The 20,919-nt window shown below is 40.0% G+C and overlaps 1 protein-coding gene across 2 annotated transcripts in view; it reads left to right on the top strand.

The window, feature by feature from the left end:
* CISH (cytokine inducible SH2 containing protein) overlaps positions 1–18,350 on the top strand; it is a 47,335-nt gene extending 28,985 nt beyond the window's left edge. For both annotated transcript variants that reach the window (XM_044077924.1, XM_044077926.1), the window contains exon 3: positions 15,179–18,350. In XM_044077924.1, coding sequence (XP_043933859.1) covers positions 15,179–15,672 — 494 coding nt within the window. In that variant the 3' untranslated portion in view covers positions 15,673–18,350. The remainder of the gene's footprint in view (positions 1–15,178) is intronic.
* The last annotated feature ends 2,569 nt before the right edge of the window (positions 18,351–20,919 follow it).

Raw genomic sequence — 20,919 nt, 5'->3', positions numbered from 1 at the left:
AGTCACTACTGTCTTGTTGAAACACTGTATGATTTTGTAAAATTGTGCTTTTCTGTCAGGTCTTTTATTTTCTATCAGCAGTGCTGTTTTAAAATTCATAAAACCTTACATCAGCCTATGCTTTAATATTCAGACCTACAAAGCTGCTTTATTCCAAGCTATACTTTTGGGTAATGGGTTTGTAGATACAAAATAATGATTATAAGTCCCAGATATCTTTGCATGAAGTGTGGCTATAAGCAGAAAGGCATAACAACATGTGGTTATTGGGTATGCATCTCTACCATGTGTCACTGTCATCAAGTGCATACAACTCATGTTAGCTATTCAATATGTAATTAAATGCCATCTAACACAATACTTATCCCTTGGATCTCCGTAATGCTTTTACACGGTACATTTTTAAGTTCTCATTTGTTTTTATATATCATACACATTTTTTTGCTGGTGGGACTTTTCTCCGTCTTTTGTCTCCCATGTCAGTCATCCATCTTAGCTTCACCAAACCAGTCAACAGAATTATATAAATTAAGTTTGTAGCAGGCAGTGCAACATTTGAAATGTCACCCAGTGTCATCACTAAATTTTAAGGATTCCATTCTTTAAGTGGAGTTAAGAAGGCTTTTTAATATTTGTTCAGGGTTGGAGGTACAGTACTATTTCACAAGCAGATTGGCTAGCTCTTTTCCTAATTCTGACTAGTTCACGGAGGTCAAAGATGGCATGACACTGAGAAGTGAGACCGCTGTAGTTGTACCCTTTTATTGTCTGCAAATCACTGAAGTCCAGATATAAAAGTGACTTATGAGGATTGTAGCAGTACTTAAGAAATTTAATTTTTTGATTTTGTACATTGTTTAGGAAGCTTGTGAATTAAAACCGTTTTCTTTTCTAATGCCTGTCCTTCACTTTGAGAGCTCTCTTAATTCCAAGTTCCTGCATATGAATATATCCAGTTTACATTCAAATATAAAACGCAGTGAGAATCGGTCATATTATTTGTAGTTATTTTGATGTCTTCAAAACTGTACTATATCCCTTCATGGATGCATTGCAGTCATACTAAACTGGGTAGAATACCCATAGCCACTAGGGAGGAGGATAAAGGTAGATTATGTGGTGTTAGGGATCCCTTGCGGTACAGCAGTGTGGCCTGCTCCTGCTGGGATCTGATGAAACAATTATATATTAACTTGGCAAATCATACCTGCGAGAGGTCAAGTAGCCGCCTCAATAATTGGTTGCCACTCCAACCTCCTCGTAAGAAGAGCTGTGGTGCTCTGGCTGTTGCCCTTGTAAGGTTATGGAATATGTTCTATGGTTCTATGGAAACATGGAATCATGGACAGAATAAATGCAATTAGGTTTCCATTTTGGAGATTTGGAATTCCCTTCCTCTTTCCTTCCCTTCCCCAAAAATAGGTGCCAAAAGTCTGTCAGTTTTTTTCTTTTTTTGGAAGGTTAAGCGTAGCTGTCTATTAATATGTACATCATATTATGCAGTATCCTACAGTGTTTGTTTTGTGGGTTGGAAAGAAGGTGAGTAGGTGGATTTGGTTTAAAGACCTTCTGGATACCTTGGAGGGCATAAATGTAGATGGATTAGGATTTGGACACTCTATTAGAAGGTTTGGTGGGAAGGGGAAGGCTGCCATGCCATTGCCTAGTTCAGTTCCTCTTGCTGAAGTAATTGCCAGTAGGAAAGCAGTTTTCCATGACAGGTGTTGCTGGGTGTTCATTGTCTGCTGTTCAAGGTGGTTCAAGCAACTTTTCTAGCACAAGGATTTAAGTCCCAAGCTGGTATTGGTTTGTTTGGAGGTTGAGGAACTGTGTTCCAGTGACAGTCAAGAACTTAACCTTGTCCTTTTCCCTGGCACATTGTTGTTGTGTCTTTCGGCTTTTCCCGGTTAGGGGTCGCCACAGCGGAACTCCAGTCCACTAATGATTGGCAGTAGATTTTTACATACCGAGTTGCCGGCTCTGACGCACAACCTTCAACGAAGGTACGCCCATTCACACATGTCTCTACACAGAAGACGCTCTAGCTGAGAATCGAACAGGACATTAACTCCTGGAAATCAGTGCCACTACAGCTTCTATAAAAATAACCTGTTCTGTCACTGCACAAGCTTTTTATTAAAGCTTTTTATGATTGCCATTACAGTGAATGCTTAACTCTGCCCCACTAAAATTTCCATGTCAAAAAGGTATAGTGGCATTTTGCATTTTACTGCAGGTGTTTAGTGTTACTTTTGCTTTGTAATAGTTCCATCTCCAGTTCCAAAAAGGTGTTGAGGAACTGTAGATTACGATGCTCATGTTGAGGAACCGTAGATTATGATACTCATTTCTTTTCTGTGGATAGTGTTCATATGACATTCTTTGTCAGGTTGTGTACTCTTAGCATCTGTCCTTGGAAGTTCAAACATTGGTTATACGTGCTGTTGTACAGAAAAGCTGCTGCTGCTGCTTTACGACCTTCTGCAGCTATTAAATCATCCCCTTTTGACATTTTCACCCTCTAGATCCTTGGCCTTCTAGGATACCAAGAAAAAGGAGGCAGGAGCTAGGGATTTTGGCTGTAATCCAGCAGAAGAGGTTAGGGGATTTTTGGATCTTCCTAGCAACATCCCTGTCTCGCCTGCTGGGCAGTTCTGTAAAGTAACTACTGTGTTCAACCAGTTGTGGGTGTAGTGCCCATCTAAGTGCTGTATGTACAAAATGATTGATTTTAACAATTGGCTAAGCTGCTGTCATTCTAAGGGGATCCAGTATCTGTCTGCCTGGGATGACATGATCGGCAGACCACGAACCTTTGCCAGAGATGGCCTGCACCTGTCACCCTTGGGATTCCGGATACTGGCTAAGGCTCTTGCTACTCCTATAATGCCTTTTTTAGGCAAGGTTCAAATGACAAATTCACCACCATAACTGGTGCAAGCAAGCAAAATCTAAGGGTAATGCTACTCGGTGCTAGAAGTCTAAACCTCAAAATGCAGTCACTCGAGGCACTCCTTAAAATGGAGAACATCAACATCTGTGCAGTGACAGAGACCTGGTTTAAGGCTCCAGAGAGCACCCTTGCATTACCAGGTTATAATTCATACCACACCTTTCAGCCACCTAACCTGTACCAAAACACTAAAGGTGGAGGCATATCCATATCTATTAAGGATATCCACACCTCCAGGCTAGTTGCTCAGCATATAATGCATCCAAGATTATCCAAGTGCAACTAACTCTGGGCAAGACCACAATCCAAATTGTAGCTTGCTACAGATCCCCCACCATGCCCCAGGATTCCCACTCCTCATTTCTTGATACACTGGAAAATATTAGGGTACAACCCAACACCCTAATAATGGGCGATTTCAACTACTCCACAATTAACTGGGAAAACTACTCTTGTACCAACTCTTTTGCTCAACGTTTTCTGGAATTCATAAATTGCACTGCCTTAGATCAACTTATCCACACCCTCACCAGGGGCAGCAATATCCTAGACCTGGTCATTACCAACATGGGCGACCGGTGTTCCACACCAGAGGTCAATTCCTCATTGGTTAGATCCGACCACAAGCTAATCACCCTAGACATCCACATCCCGCCCCCACCTCCCATTAGGGAAACCACCCTGAAAAGTTTCTCCAAAGCCAACTTCACACTTTTTAAAACAGAAGTGGCAAACTTCACAACACCCATCCAGATGGACAGTAGAGGTATGACTGCTGAATCCTACACAAATGCACTTTATAAGCACTTGCATGAGTGCATGGATCGTGCTATCCCTAACAGAACCAAGATGCTATCCACCAAAAAAAGGAAGCCAATCTGGTGATCCCCTGCCATAAACAAACTACAACAGAAGAAAGAAACTGCTGCAAAAAAGAGTAAAATCCCATGATTGGAGGAACTCCCTGGTCAGTCTCAGTAATAAGCTGATATCCCTCATAAAATCCTCCAAAGCTAGTTACTTAAACAGAATCGCCACTGTTTCTAAAAACAACCACAAAGCATTCTATAGCTATATCAAGAATCTCAATGACAACACTCGGATCTGCTCTGAGTTACAGCACAATGGCACTAAATATGCAGAACCAACTGATATTGCCAACATCCTGGCAGATAGGTTCAGTGCTAACTTTACCCCCCTCTCACCCCCTAAAGGGCCCATCTCTATACCGGAAGAATGCAAAGTTCCTGTAATCACGGCTGCACAGGTCACACTCTCCAAAGTCAAGAATACAGCATCCATGGGTCCTGACAACATCCTAGGCTGTGTTGTACATGAACTACAGAACGAACTGGCACCCCACCTAAGTACCATGTTCAATCATAGCTTCACCTCAGGCTTTGTGCCCACTGAATGGCGCACAGCGACTGTTATCCCACTCCACAAAGGGGGATCCACCACGGACCCCGGGAGCTACTGCCCCATTAACCTGATGAGCTTGGTCTGCAAGGCCATGGAACGTATCATCATGGAATTTATAAACAAAGACATTGGTAATCTCCAAACTGTGGATACCGCCCAGTTTGGGTTTGTAAAAGGCAGATCATGTCTCCTAAACCTGATAGACTTCTTTGAAGCAGTCACCAAAGCCGTAGATGAGGGTATCTAGATCTCGCCAAGGCTTTTAACATCATCCCCCACTCTGGAATTTAACTCACTAAACTAGGTATAAATCCCTATGTCACGAGATGGGTTGCCAGCTGGCTTACTGACAGAACCGACTTCAGACCAGTGACAAGTGGAGTACCACAGGGTTCAGTCCTGGATCCTCTCCTGTTTGGTATGTACTTCTCTGAAGTACAGGCTAACACAGAAGGTCTTTGGCTAATGAAGTTCGCAGATGATTGCAAGCTAGGAGCCGTAATCAAAACTCGATGTGGACATCCTACAAACGGGCCTTACTGAGATAGATGCCTGGTTTCAAAGCCATGGCCTCAAGCTCAATGCCAAAAAGTGCACTGTCATCCTTTTTGGTAAAAACTCTGTACCCATGAACTACTACATAGGCAGTAGTCTACTTAATGCCGAAAGTGTGGTGAGACCTTGGGACACAGGTGGACGATAGTCTCTCCTTTGATAATCACATCACCACAGTAGTCAGGAAATCCTTCTACTTGGCACACCTCATTACAAAAGGTTTCTCATCCAGGAAAAAAGAGGTAATTGTTCCCCTCTACTTAAACCCATTATAGAGTACAATGCCCATTTTGGTATGTACTTCACAAGACATCTACAACAACTGGAAAGGCTGCAGAAATACCTCACAAAGAATATTACTGAAATCAAACAGATGCCCTATGCAGACTGTCTTAAAAAAAACTCCAGCTTTACTCCATCTCATATTGCCTACTCAGGCACAACATACAGAGCTATGTCAAACCCAGAGCTGTTGGACATGCTCCACTTAAAGAAATCCCAATCCCTCCGAGCTACACACTCTCTAGGGACCTAAACCTTGTCACCACAATAAACGGAACTTGCTGGAGGGATAGATTCCTGTCACAGAGACGTCCCATACTCTGGAACAAACTACCTATCTATATCAAACAAAGCTCCTCATTAGCAGTATTCAAGAAAAATCTTGATGATTGGATGGGAAATAGGGAATTCACCCGGGGATCACGTCTGTGGCTCTGTTCGACAGGGACACAGGAAAATAATTTTCTTGGGTGGTGAAAGCCAGGGTACCTTTTTGACTAGGCTTGTATAGGTGCTAGGGCCAATAGCCTAGTACCTACCTATGAACCTATGTTCCCTGGTCGTCCTCCTTGTCTGTATCTCTCCAGAGTCTTTCTTGTAGGTGGTGATCTTCTGGTGCACTCTTAGCAGGACTCTCTCAGCACTCTGACCCTGTCCAGCGATGGGCAAACCTGTGTTAGTTACTCGCTGCCTCCAGTACTGGCGGCTCTTCTAGTGCCCTGGTGGCTCTTCTAGTGCCCTGGCTGCTCATTGCCTTCAGAGAATTAACCTAATGAGCTGTTAACAAGCTGCTTCCTGTAGTCCAGGGTTTGATTCTCTAAGCCTCCATATGTTTGTTTCTTTTGTGCGATTGATTTTGAAGGATATTCCTTGATTTCAATCCAGTGTTTCTGTGTTCCATGGAATTTATAGTGAAGTATTGCATTTACTTTTTTTTTTCCTATGGCCAGATAAGAGTCTATGAATAGGAGGATCTGATCACAAGCATGAGTGTGTTTGTGTACTTTTGTTTTGTTTGTTATGCATGCACGTGTGTGTCTGTTTGTGTGTGTGTGTGTGTCTTTTCGTGCACGCACTGGTTATCTGTGTATTTTAAATTAATTTCACATTTGCCATTGTACTTATCACACTGAAGCTATGGCATTCTGCTTTGCAGTTTACAGTGCAGAGCTCCCATGTTAAGAAATTAACACTATTCTGTGGTAATACAGTGGATATAAAAAGTGTACGCGCTCCTGTTAAAATGCCAGGTTTTTGTGGTATAAAAAAATGAGACCGCAATAAATCATTTCAATCTTTTCCCACCTTTAATGTGACCTGTAACCTGTACAATTCAATTGAAAAGCAAATCTGTTAAGGGAAAAATATAAAAAATTAAAAAAAATGTACAATAAGCTGGTTGCATAAGTGTGCACACCCTTAAACTAATACTTTGTTGAAGCACCTTTTAATTTAATTATAACATTCGGTCTTCTTTGGTAGGAGTCTATCAGCATGGTGTATCTTGACTTGGCAATTTTGCCCACTTTTTCTTGCAAAAGCTCTCCAAATCTGTCAGATTGCCGGGGCATCTCTTGTGCACAGCCTTCTTCAGGTCACCCCACAGATTTTCTATTGGATTTAGGTCTGGGTTCTGGCTGGGCCATTCCAAAACTTTAATTTTCTTTTGGTGAAACCGTTCTTTTGTTGATTTGGATGTATGCTTGGGGTCATTGTTGTGTTGAAAATTGAAATACCTCTTCATCTTCAGCTTTCTAGCAGATGCCTGAAGGTTTTGGGTCAAAAGTGACTGGTATTTGGAACTGTTCAGAATTCCCTCCACCTTGACTAAAGCCCCAGTTCCTGCTGAAGAAAAGCAACCCCAAAACATGATACTCCCACCACCATGCCTCATTGTGGGGATGGTGTTCTGTTGGTGATGTGAAATGTGTTTTTTTTTTTTTTTTTTTTGCACCAAACATAATTTTTGGAATTGTGGCCAAAAAGTTCAACCTTGTTCTCATCAGACAATAACACATTTTCCCACATGCTTTTGGGAGACTTGATGTATCGTTTTGCAAATTTTAGCCAGGCCTGGATGTTTTTTCTGTGTAAAAAGCTTCCATCTTTCAGCCCTACCCCATAGTCCAGACATATGGAAAATACGGGAGATTGTTGTCACATGTAGTACACAACCAGTACTTGCCAGAAATTCCTGCACCTCCTTCAATGTTGCTGTAGGTTTTTAGCAGCCTCCCTGACTAGTTTCCATCTTATCATTTCACCAGTTTTGGAGGGGACATCCAGTTCTTTGCAACGTCACTGTTGTCCCATATTTTCTCCACTTTTTGATTTCTGTCTTCACTGTGTTCCATGGTATATCCAATGCTGTGGAAAAATTTTTTTGTACCCTTTTCCTGACTAATACCTTTCAACAATGAGATCCCTTTGATGCTTTGTAAGTTTTCTGCGAACCATGGATTTTGCTGTAGCAGGCAAGTGAGTAAATGTCAGAAAAGTCCTACTAGGACAGCTGAACTTTATTTGGGGTTAATCAGAGTCTCTTTAATTGATGGCAGGTGTGTACCCAAGAAGACAAGAGTGCTGTAATTTAAATCAAAAGGTGCTTTAACAAAGTATTAGTTTTAGGGTGTGCATACTTACCAGCTTATTGTATGTTTTTTATTTTTTATATTTTTTTCCTCTAACAGATTTGTTTTTCAATTGAATTGTACAGGTTATAGGTCACATTAAAGGTGAAAAAAGTTTTGAAATGATTTATTGTGGTCTTTTTTTATATCACAAAAACCAGGTATTTTAACAGGGGTGTGTACACTTTTTTTATATCCACTGTAAGTACTATTCTACTATACCTTTGATTGGAGTACTGTTATGGGGGGACTGACTGAAGCTACAACATTTTGAATTGTACTTCATAGCAATGGAAAAATAATTTGTATGCACAAAGCAGGTTTTATTTTTTGCTTTTCTGTGTTGAAACTGATGCCTAGTTTTTAAACTATAATTGATCAGCTTGACAGCTGTTTTGTCAGCATTATGGAATTATGCATGCATTAGTTTACTGATAGGGTTAAGGAGCTTGTCGGAAGCTTTACAGTGGCATGATGTCGCTCTGTAGTGAGTCTTTATTCTCCATTCTTTTTACTGAACTTAATGCAAAATTAGTGACACAATTATTTCTGAGGTTTTTACTAAATCAAATTTATATATTTTAGAAAGCCAGTTATTAAATCATTGTACTAGTCTTATCACTGAGCCTGCAGGCTCATAATAAGTTCTTGAAGTTACATATATGTCTTGTTGTATAATTTGCAGCTTTGTTTGATTGGGACCATTATGACTCAGTGCTGCACTCGGTCATATGAACCACTGAAAATGTTCCTTGCCTTTTTTTTTTTTGTTGTCTTCACTGGTAATGCCTTCCCTGTCCCCCTTTGTTGGGATTATGTTGTGGGTGTACTTCCTGTCCCCTTTGTGGAAGTTGGTTCTGTAATTGCACATAGTATTCTCCCAGTGGTTGAAACAAGGATATATGCACACAATCTCGTAGCCGTTATACAGATGTATGTTGCTTTTTCCTCTTGTATGCAGTTCGTCACATCCATTGCATTAACATTTCTTCAGATTTTGTTTTGATCTGTGCACTTGCAATTTAATCTTAAATATGTACATATGTAATCAGTTCATGATAAAAAAATGTTTTGAAGCCGTGAAGTTTTCCCGTGCTAATGAGTAACAGTTTCTTCTAATGGCTGTAACCATAAAATTGAAATGATATCACTCAGCAAACCAGAACACTACTATGTTCTTATTGCCCTGTGCATCCTGGCCTGTAGTACACAGCTTCATTGACAGTTAACTCCATTCCATCGTTCTTCTAAATTCTCATTTGAATTAAAGGCAGATTCTGTTGTGTCATAAACTGCTTTAAGCACATCTTTCTTGTTTTGACATATAGAGTTCCTTCTGTTTTTGTAATGACTTTTGCAAAAATTATGCAGTTGTGCGTTTTGACTTGAAAGCAGATGCACAAAAAAAGATGCACAGTGCTGTACTGTACAGTGTTTTCTGTAATGTTGTTCAACCTTGGACCATATGAGAAGCTAAAGTGTCCCGCCCTCCCAAAATAGGGTGCTGACAGGATGTGTACTAGCTCTTGTTGTATGTAACAACACTTTTTGTTGCAGTACTGCAAGACACTTTGTTCAGAAAAGCATTGGGGTAGTATTCCAGTGTTTTACTGAGTAAATAATATATTGCCCTTCATTGGTCCTGCAGTGTAACTGACAGGAACCATGACAAGTGGTATTGATTTAAATGATCTAAACATATTATTACAAATGATTTTCATCTGACTTGGCAGCATTAGTTAAATCCCCCCTTTAATGTCATTGACAGGCCCTGTATGACATGTTCGTCTGCAAAAGATTAGGTTGCAAAATTTGTTCTACTTCTGAATACCAACTGTCAAATGATCTAGTTTCTCATTTAGGAAAGCTTTGGACTTTATGCTGTAACTTGTTAGGACAATCCATTCACTAGTGAAAAAGGTGGGGCTTTCCTATCCAGTAAGATTTCATTCAGTCACACCTGTGCTTCAGGCAAGTTGAAATGCCTAATTATGTTGCATTCTGGCTTCCTTCTGCAAGCAGACAATGTATGTCTGAAAGTAAGTTCACTTACTCTTCTTTCATTGCAGTGACACAGGATAGCTTGCTGTTCACACAGGATAGGTTGCTGTACTTTATCAGCATATTTACATTGAAAGAGCACATTGTTCAAGGATTCGTGTTGCAGTGTTTAGGGGTACATTTCACTGGCTACTTCACAACTGCTGACAGAATCATAGCAGTGTTTCTGGCTTTACATTCCAGGAAGCTTAGCGGCATGGCACCGCTGCATATACAGCGCTAATGTAGCTGCTTAAGTGACACTTTGGTCATCCAGGGGTTGGACAGGGAGATGGGAAGCAAAGTCACATTTAGATGATTGTTTTCTGCTTCACAGAAGGAGTGCAGATTGTTCCCCTTACTGACTAAATGTGATAGTGAAGATGGAAGCGTGGTCATACCTACTGAGGATATACTATATTAGAAATGTCAACAAGTTCAAGAAACCTTCACAAAATAATAAGTTAAAGCTTTTGTAGTGCACAGACCACTGAGATTATAATCCCATTATTGGGAGTGGGGAGTACATAATAAGTCTATTAAGCACCTTTAAGCACTGTTGTGATTAGGTTATAGTCTGGGGACATGGTTAGCCAGGAAAGAACAGAAGCAGAAGGTAAACACTTTAAAAGCGGTCAGAAATTCACCCTGCCACACCTGTAAACGGAAGGTATGGCACAGTGTAGAGGCAGAGGGCCACTTCATTTCATGCTTTTACCAACCTTCCAAGGCTTTGAAAGGCAAAAATATATCTCTCGTCCCGAGCCCACTTCCCCATAACTGGTAGTACATAGAGCAGATAACGCTCCGAACACTACAAAGAATTATGATCATGTCACCAATCATAACCAGCTACATTCTCAACATGTGTCAATATTCACCTTCGTTTACATTTTTTCAAGGTGAATGTTTTGGCATCCATATCTCAGAATGCACATGTTGTTTATGACCAATCATTAACATGTTTATTATTTAAATAAATAAATAAATAAAAAACTTGTTTAAGCATATCCAAAGGCTGCAGAGTGCAGATGAAGTACTTATTTAGCCCTACTTTTCTGTTTCTTCTGATTCCATTTGTGCCATGAAATAATCTTGTATTTTCAAGTCTTGTTTTCTTATTTCCTTAGGCTCCCCAAATTCCAGATCTTTTTGCATAATCCATCATTTGGCTGTGAATGGTATGTGTGCTTTATCATAGATGACTGAAATTGTAGTCTAGAATGGAAACCTTAACAATCTGTGCAAATTTGTTCATTCATCCATCCATTTTTTAGTAGTCTTCATTCTGTTATTCATTGTGGAGGTGTTGATGAGTTTTGCAAGGTTTTCCACCAGTTCTGAAAGTGAAGCCAGTTAATCACAGGATGAATGGATGGACCCACACCTTCCTACGTACTTACTGGAAATTTAGAGCATGATTAGTTCCCTTACTGGTGTGACTTTATGTAGAAGGAAACTGAAAACATTAAAGAAAAGTCATACAAACACAGCAATGATATACCAATAGCATAGAAAAGGCAATCCTGCCAGAGACCATTCTGAAAAATCATACCAATCTACAGCTAAGTGGGATAATTTGTGGCAAAGTAAAATAACTAAATTATGATTGCTGTCAACCACTTTTTGAAGGAAATGAATTCATAAAAAGATTCACCAGGCAGCCACTTTGTGCATCCTTGTGGGTCATTTTCAGGAGACACTTTGTCTAAATACCCAGAAAATCAGCTTTATTGACCTTCCAACATCCCATCTTCAGTTTTTTAAAGTGTAGTTCACTTCACTTTCTAAATGAAGTTCTCTTCATTTGCAAAAGTTAACTGCTTTCAGTATAAATAATTGGTAGGTGATTGTACATGGCTCTGTCATAGTTTGCTGCGCTATGTATAGACTCTGCATGATACCATCTTGTGTGCCCATCTTCCTCGTGACTTTACCAAGTCTGAGGTGGATGTAGCCTTGGAAAAAATGCTTGCTTTACAAAGTAACATTTTGCCATTTTGACATCTCTTTGTTCCTTGTCGTGGTCTGCTGTTCCACTGTAGACCAACTCAAGGATTGAAGAGATGGTTTGCTTCTTCAAGCCAAGACTCCATTATTACTGCAAGGCCTTGTTCATTACAACAGATTGTTGTTCATATTGCTAGAATTAAGCAGCAGTATTTTTTTTTGGGGGGGGGGCCTTGGAGCTAGTGTTTAGACATTGAAGAAGGGTGTGGGGATCCTGTATTGTTTATAAGGAGGTAAAGGATAACCTTCAAACTGGTATTTGAACAATTTTGTATTGATGTGTAGTTTTTGCCTGTGATAATTTAATGTCTAGATGTGCTAATTATGACTTTTGTGGGGAAAAGAAGGGCTTGAAAGGAGATTGCTGATTTGGTTGGAAAGATTGTGAAGGATTTTCACCTCATATTTTTGGCCTGTTACTCATAAAATTCTGGTTTACCGCAAATAATTGCCAAATCTTTTGAGGGCTGAAGTCAGAAAAATAATGACAGAACATTTGAGATTCAGACTTCATATGCTTCAGAAAGTTCGTGCTAATGCAAAACCTGTTATTCTATCCACTTTCTAAGTTTGTAAGGGCGATTATTTCAAAACTGTCCGTATTTTTTTGCCAGATTTCTTACTTGCAGTGGTATTTTTTAGGTACTTTGTTCCCTGCTTCATCTTTCCCAGTACCCCACATCCATGCTGGGCCTGCCAGCTTCGTCATTCCTCCCCAGGACTTGCTGTTTAATAGCTGGCGTTGGTCATAAAGACCTCCTGGGGGTCTTGGCCAGCACCATCAGCTGGGAGTTTTAACACTTAGGCCTACCTGGTTAGTGTTTCCTTCCCATTGCAGTTTGTGGTTTCAACCAAGGGGCAGATATGCAATGTACCACCCCGCTTCCATGGCAGCTCACCCTTGCCACTAACCTTTCCTTGGACTACCCTCCTGTGTGACATCCCCAGTCTCCACTCTAGGGATTGCCACAGAAAATGCCGTTGTAACCCCACCACCACCAGAAAGTGTATGCCCATCCCTCCTCTACAGTTATGTCAGCAGCCCAAGCTGCTAATCCGATTTAGTTCAGTGGGGCTACAGTTACGGTTTTATGCCTTCAGAGTGGCTTAATTGCAGAAGTGTGAAGATAATTACTCTATGTAAGATTAATACACTGAGAATAGCAGTTGCAGAGTAGGAAGCGTAAGCCATTTTAAGTTGTAGATGATTTTAAGTAAGCAGTATAGTATTTCTTTGTGGAGTTATTTGAAAAGGTGTGAGTAACGTTTTGAATGTTGCAAGATATTAAGTTATTACTATTTTCATTTTTTTATGTTTGCATAATTTCCAACTATATTACTTTAAAACTCCAAAATAGGGAGCCTACATCTTCTTCCAAATTGGATGCATTTAATGAAAGTAAAGACTGTTTTTAGAAGAAGCTGCAGAAGCTTGCTAGATTTATAATCTGATTTCCTTTCTTACTGTGCACCATGGCACATACCTCTATCAGCTTCCAAATGTTCAGACTTAAGTGATTACTCATATCGACAAGGTTCAAGCACAAAATCAAGTAGCCTACACCTCTGCCATTTTAGTGAGTGTTGAAAATGAGGAAATCTTTAACTTTAAGGCATGTATTATATGAAGTCTCCACTTAACAGTGTTCTTATTTTTAAGAAAAAAATTAGCTCTGAGATGAAGCTCAGCCTCTTGCACTTCACTTTGACATTCATAATTTTGCAGGTCATTTTTGGCATGTACACAAAACGTCACAGCCACACAGGTTTAAACAACTGCACATTACATTAGTGCACTCTAACCTCATTTCTTGGGAGGGCAGTGATCACAGTCCTCAAGATTCATCTATTGCCTTATTTCTGACTTGATAACAGAAGGTTAGGTAGTAGATAAAAACTCCACACCGCGGGGGTCAGAGCTATATTATCTTCTCTCCTGAAGCAAATTACGCCTAAAAAAAACTTTTGAGAACCATGTGCATGTTTCCATCTTTCGTGGAAGATGTCTTTTATACACTAGAATACCTGCATCCTGCTTATACTTTGCCTGGCCCTGGGAAAATTGTAGGGAGTGGTCAGTGCAGAATCCCATATTCCTTCCTAGAAGAGTAGTTGACAGGGGAGCTATCCATCAGTAGTTTCACTCCTCCCCTCATTCTGGTGCTGCTCCTTTGGCACTTGGACTGCTGATTGAACTCTGACATTACTACAGAAGGGAGCTGTCGTCCTACAGCACACCAAATCCCCCTGAAGGAATCGCCACATCTGAACTGACTCCAAAACTCCTGTCATCTATATAATGTAGCCTAGTGCAGCTCTCTTCTGAATCCTCTTTGTTAATACTAACAGGTGTTTATAGGTAGAGAGCAAGTTTTAGAAATAATGTGTGACTGGTTGTGGGTATCGCCGAGATGAGCCATTTCTGGCATGGCTTGATCGCAAGGACAGAGCATGAGTGCTCGAGCAAAAAACTGGCAGATAGTATGCCAGCATTACTCATACATGAGGGAGGATTATTACTTATATAAGATTATTTAAGAAAAAGAAAAACTGCTTACCTTCAGATTGCATCTGCAATTGTGTTCATTCAGCTATTTCCACCAGCTCAGCTATTTCCACCAGCTTCCACATCTGAGGGACAGCTTCCTAATATACTGTGCGTGTGTGGGTTATTTAGTTAGTGCACTTTTTCCCCCCCCCCCCTTTTGCGCCACATGCGTATGCATGTATCTTAGTGTTAGTGTGGTCCTGACATTCTTTTTAACTTGGTGCTTTGTGTGCTGACTTCCTTAGTGCTTTCCCTGCGATCAGTGGGTTCCAAACTGCTTCTGTTTGTATGTCCTGACTGCATGGAAAACTGCTTAGATAGCTGTGTGTGTGTGTGTGTGTGTGTGTGTGTGTGTGTGTGTGTGTGTGTGTGTGTGTGTGTGTGTGAGGGAAAGACCTACGTTTTAAACAAGTTCTGCTTAGGTTTTCTTATTTTTTTTTAAATACTGAACTAGTTTGGTAGCTAGACCTCTCCCTGGTGAAAATGCTCTCACTGTGAAAGGCAAAGATTGCTTTTTTATTCTTTTCTGCGCAGCGTGTGTGCTTTAGTAATGAATATTGTTTTGGTTGACTGGTCATGTTAGTTTTCTTTTTATATATGTAATTTAATATTGATGTTTTCTACATCACATCACGTGGTTATTAAATTTATTTATACATGTCATAATTTATTTTCACTCGGTTTAATTTATTTTCTGTGCATTTTCATGTTTTTAACTTTCAATTCTTTCTTCTTCAGGCTGGTACTGGGGTTCACTGACAGCTAATGAAGCCAAACAGCAGTTAATTAATCTACCAGAGGGAACCTTCTTGATCCGGAACAGTACTCACTCCAGCTACCTCTTTACATTGTCTGTCAAAACCAACCGGGGCCCTACCAATGTCCGCATTGAGTACACTGATGGAAGGTTTCGGCTGGACTCAAACTACCTCGCCAAACCTCACATCTTGGCATTCCAAGACGTAGTCAGCCTTATTCAGCATTATGTGACATCTTGCAAGGCTGACCTCCCTTCTAGCCAAAGTGCTTCAACCACGGCCTCAGTAGCACAACTACAGAAAGATCGGGCAGTGCATTTGAAACTGATAAAGCCCCTTCATCGGCAGGACAGTTTTCCCTCACTACAGCACCTCTGTCGTCTTAGCATCAACAAAGTTGCAACACAAGTGAGTCAACTTCCACTACCCAAGAAGATGCATGAATATTTAAGTGATTACCCCTTTAGACTCTGAAAGATACTTTTGTTTTCCCTCAAAGGGATTCAAAGTACTGTAATAAAACCACGAGGATGGTTTTCACTGGAGAAATGTATGGACTTTGAAAAAGACAGTCTCACTGGAACTTGTTCTATCCTCTCCATAAAATTATCCAGGCTTGGTGTGCCTGTATTTTATTGACATTTTGTACTCTGTGAGTGAAAATAGTTCCGATAATGCAACTGCATTTTGATGGTGCTTGGGATGGGGGTGGGGCTTTTTTACTGTAAAAGAGTATCTTACCAAAATGTAAGCAGAGAGAAGCCGTTAGTAGTTCTGAGTACTGTTCCTGCTATGAGGATGAGAATGCGCACATAATGTAATCTCCTAAGGGAACAGTGTCCCTTGTGCTATTATCTGATCAGTAACATTCCTAGATTTTCTCACTGCTTGAAAGACACAGTGGTATAAATTTCTGTTTATTCACTAGATTGTTTAGTCCTTTACTCAGTTCACTCATTCTTGTTTCTTAGAGATGGAGAGGTCACTTAGGAATGAAATGCACAAGTGCTTACATTTAAATTTGTGGCAATTTGTTTTCACCTTACAGTGAAATATGAACAAAATTACAGTGAGACTGATCCAGTTTCCTCAGAGAGGTGACTTATTGTGTTCTACATTAGAATATTAGTGATTTCCTGAAGTCAGACTATGAATGCCTTTTAGCTTGCCTCCATTGTCATGGTACAACTTGTATGCATTTATCCCAGGCACCAACTACCCTGCAACTAAATGCATCACCTTTTAAGCAACATTTACCTGAGCCTGGTGGTCAAAAGAAAATATGTAAAAATTATGTTTCTTTGCTTGCAGATACATCCTTGTAAAACAGAGAATGGAGTTGTGGACCTATTTAATTTAATAAAAAAAGTTTTCCATAATATAAAATTCCCATTTTTCTTTAACTGCCATGAGACCTTTGTCAGTTACTTATACAGTGGCCTGAACTGGCCAGAAGGGATTTTTTTTCATGTGTAAAGCATGTTGTCTTAGCTGTGTGTTATACCCACTGATCTTTTTAAGAAATGCTGCATTACTATAATTTTATTTCTAATCTAAGCTCCAGATAAGGCCTTGGCAATATTGATGAGTTTTTCACATTGCTCTACTGTGTAGTGACTAAGGTTTAATGCTTCCATCGTTTGGTGAAAGGGACTATTTGGATTTCAGGTTAGTATTAACCTGGCTAAAAATTAAGTAAATGCCCAGACTCAACGGCCAAGATGTCATCTGTGTAGGTGCTAATGCTGCACAGAGCAAAGCAAAAAAAGTACAACCAATTCAACATGGATACTATTGGTTTGAGATTTCACATGAACAAATGCTAACATTGATAAGGGCATTATGGCAGCTATAGCAATATCAGTGTTTTAACCATCATAAAACAACATTTTATTTCTGAGCTTTGCCCCATGTTCTCATGCATATTTTTGATAAGTGATGTATTTTTAGTACTTTGCCTTTGATTTTGGGTTATACAGCTTTCTATAAAGCCACACACGTATGACTGTGGGAAGGGGTCACTGATGCTTGATAACCAGTAACACTGTTATACATAGGGCAGGGGCAATAATGTACTGTATATAAAGCAGTGACTGGTGCTGTATCCTGATAAGTGTTTTTAATTGGGGCCAGACGGAGGTGACTGCAGATAGAGCCAGACTGAGGTGACTGCAGATAGAGCTGAAATTCCTTGTTTGCCATTAAGCACAAGAGAGCAGCATTCAGGAACCTCTATAGCTCTGTAAGAAAGTAAGGCACTTCAGACAGCTGCCTCTGGTGCTTCAAGGCTCTGTTGTTCATCTAGAACTGTTCACATGGGATACACGCTTAGATGCTTTAAGAACATGTGTAGTGTCAACACAATCTTGGTCTGTGATTTAAGCACATAATATAATGTGATGTTGAAAATGCTGGTGAGTTTAAATCTATGTAGCCATATATAGGGGATATAAACTGGATTGATACTGCGACTTTTGATCCTGTATAGGGATAGTGGATTTTTACAGAATTGGTGCTGAAATGTACTTTGAGTTATGGAAGGCAGATTCTTATGTTATCTTGCAGCTTAAAGGAGATCCAGTTTTTTTTATAAGATACACAAAGAGAATTAAATGTTGAAAGCATCCACAAAAAAAAAAAAAAAAATTACAGTCCAGTGAGCATCGCATACATGGCTCACTTTTATGAACTCTAAGAGAAGGTCTATGCTTCCAAAGTAAGTTCTGGAAATGCTGCTAGTTATTAGCTTTCAGATTCTGAGTCTATTTTTTTTCAAAGCAGCTTTATGATATAAAATATGTAACAGGAAGAAGAGGAGCTTTGTTTGGTGCTTGTCATTTAAGATGGTCATAAAAAGTTATAACCTTGAAATGATGGTCCACAGCAATCATAGAGGAGCTTCTAACTGACTGTATCTGATTTAGAAGTCTACGATTGTGTCCTCTATTTCTTTTCCTTCATTCTTTCTCTTTTCTTACTTTATAAATCATTTTCCTTCGCTCCTCAGTATAACTGAAATCTTGACTGAGTAACTCACAAATGCTCATGTGCACATGATATATATATATAGTATTTGTAATGTATAATATAAATACAGTTCATATGTATGGATATTTTTAAGAGTGCTATAAAGAACCATTTTTTTGAAAACACGACTCTTGTGTTATTTAACAGAACAAATGACAGATGCAGAGCACCAGCACGCCTACAGAGTGTCAGAGAGAAATTATTTTTTTTCTATCTTGTTTTGATAGATTTTCTTCATTTGTCTTGTGACACAACTTTATTACATTGTTGAAACTTAAATTGTGTTTCAGATGTTGTAGGTACCGTTCCTGATAACAAGTATCACTAACAGCCAATGTTAAAGTAAAAAGCTACCATATTGCAACTACTAGATTAAAAACACAAGCATATCGCATACCTGGACTTACTGGAGTCACTTGCTGTACAGCCCAACACCTTACTCATGGGTGGTTTTAATTATTTTAACATAGACTGGGAAACGTATACGACCACAAGCATGCTGGCTTAGAGGCTCTTGGACTTTGTAAATGTATTCAGCACACCCAAGTGAGGCTCAAATGACCTGGACATGATACTCACTAACATAGGAGAGCATTGCACCTCCTCCCATGATATCCTCCCTGGTAAGATCAGACCATAAATCAGTCTTGTATGGGTATCTGTTCTTATAATAACATCAAACAAGTTCAAAAATGCTTAAGAATTTTTCAAAGACAAATTACTTCCTACTAATAGATGGTATAAGAAGTTTCAAAGCCCCCTTGAATGCAGATCACATGGACTTCTCCGCATAGTTATACACCAATGCCCTTTATAACCACTTAAGCAGTTGTATAGAATCAGCTGTACCTGACCAAATTAAAACCAGGTCTTGCTGAAAAACAAGCCATCCTGGTGGACCCCTGATATAAACTGGCTATACAACAAGGGAAAGAAGCTCATGTCCAAGAACAAGAGGAAACTGGCTTAGCAGAGGTAGAAATCCCTCCCTAGCTTAAACGAAACAAATTCAAGATCTTGTCAAGTCCTCCAAAGCCAACTACAAAGTAAAAATAGCCTCCCTAGGTAAGGATAATCCCAAGCCATTCTTTAACTATGTCCAAAATCTAAAAGGGAATACCCAGCTATGTACTGAACTGGTTGTGGGTGGCACACCCATACTCAGCTGGACATAATAGCCAACCTGCTAGCTGACTGATTTGGAACAAGCTTCAATCCCCACCCCATCACCCCCTGCAGTCATCCCCCAAAGTGTACCTTCCACCATTCCTCAGCCTATTATCTTGAGTGCAGCTCACATTGGTGCTCTCCAAGGTCAAAAACACAGCATCAATGGAACCAGACAACATCCCAGATTTGCCTTTTTAAATAACTTAAAACATGACCTAGCAGACCCACTTGGATCAATGTTTCACTACAGCCTCTGAACTGTCTGTTCTGGCAGAATGGAGAACAGCAACAGTAACCTTCTGCACAAAGGAGGACCGTCGACTAACTCTGGGAATTATAGGCCCATTAGCTTGACTAGCCTCATTTGCAAAGCCATGGAAAGAATTATGGATATTATTAACAAGGACATAGGTAATCTCCAAACTCTGGATCCAACCCAGTTTGGATTCATTAAAGGTAGATCATGCCTGTTAAATATGGTTGATTTTTGAGAAAGTCTGCAGGGCCCTGGACAAGAGAAAGACAGTGCATGCTGCCTATTTTGACCTAGCCAAGGCATTTTGACACAATCCCCCACTTGAATATTATACAGAAAATTTCCCATTTGGGAATTAACCCCTACATTAGCAGATGGATAGCCAACTGGTTCAATGACAAGACACATACTGTCAAAGTGAGTGTCTTCACCTCTAGCAAAAGACCAATCAGCAGTGGCATACTACAGGGTTCTGTGCTTGGCCCCTTAATGTTCAGAATTTATTTCCCAGAAGTCCAGGAAACTTGGATGGTCTGTGGCTGACCAAGTTTGATGACAATTGCAAATTGGGAGCAGTTATGGAGTCCCCCAACAATGTTAATATTCTGCAGGCAGAGTTAACCAAAATAAATGATTGGTGCCAAAGCCACGGATTAAAGGTAAATTGAAACAATGCATCATTTCCCTTTTGGGGAAGCTGACATCCCTGCTAATTACATTATATACAGCACCCCCTAAGTGTAGACACAGTGGTATGTGATCTGGGTACTTAAGTTGATAGCAGTCTGAACTTTGACCATCATGTATCCACAGTAGTAAGAAAATCCTTCTATGTGGCACGTCTTATAGGTAAAGGCATCACATCTAGATCTAAGTATGTTACAATTCCGTTATACTCTGCCCTCACCAGGCCAGTACACATACCTCACCAGACACCTGCAACAATTGGAGAGACTACAGAGGTTTCTTATCAAAAAATTACAGGGTATGTAAAATGTGTCTTACACGGATAGACTGAAAGCCCTGTTATTGTATTCTGTCTCTTATAGGTTTCTATGGGGTGACTTATGCATGGCATACAGGGCAGTCTCTGACCAGGCCCTGATGGAAATGCTACATATTCATAAATCAGACTTTACGAGGGTTGCATACTCCAGGGATGTGAACCTGTCGCCTGACCTGAAGAGCTCATGCTGGAGAGAGAGATACATTTCACAGAGAATGCCACTTCTCTGGAACAAGCTTCCAGTTCACATGAAAAGAGTCCC

This window comes from Protopterus annectens, chromosome 7.part0 (genome assembly GCF_019279795.1).
Source record: "Protopterus annectens isolate FY-2018-M chromosome 7.part0, PAN1.0, whole genome shotgun sequence".
Lineage (NCBI taxonomy): Eukaryota > Metazoa > Chordata > Ceratodontiformes > Protopteridae > Protopterus > Protopterus annectens.
This window is presented reverse-complemented; position numbering and strand designations above follow the sequence as displayed.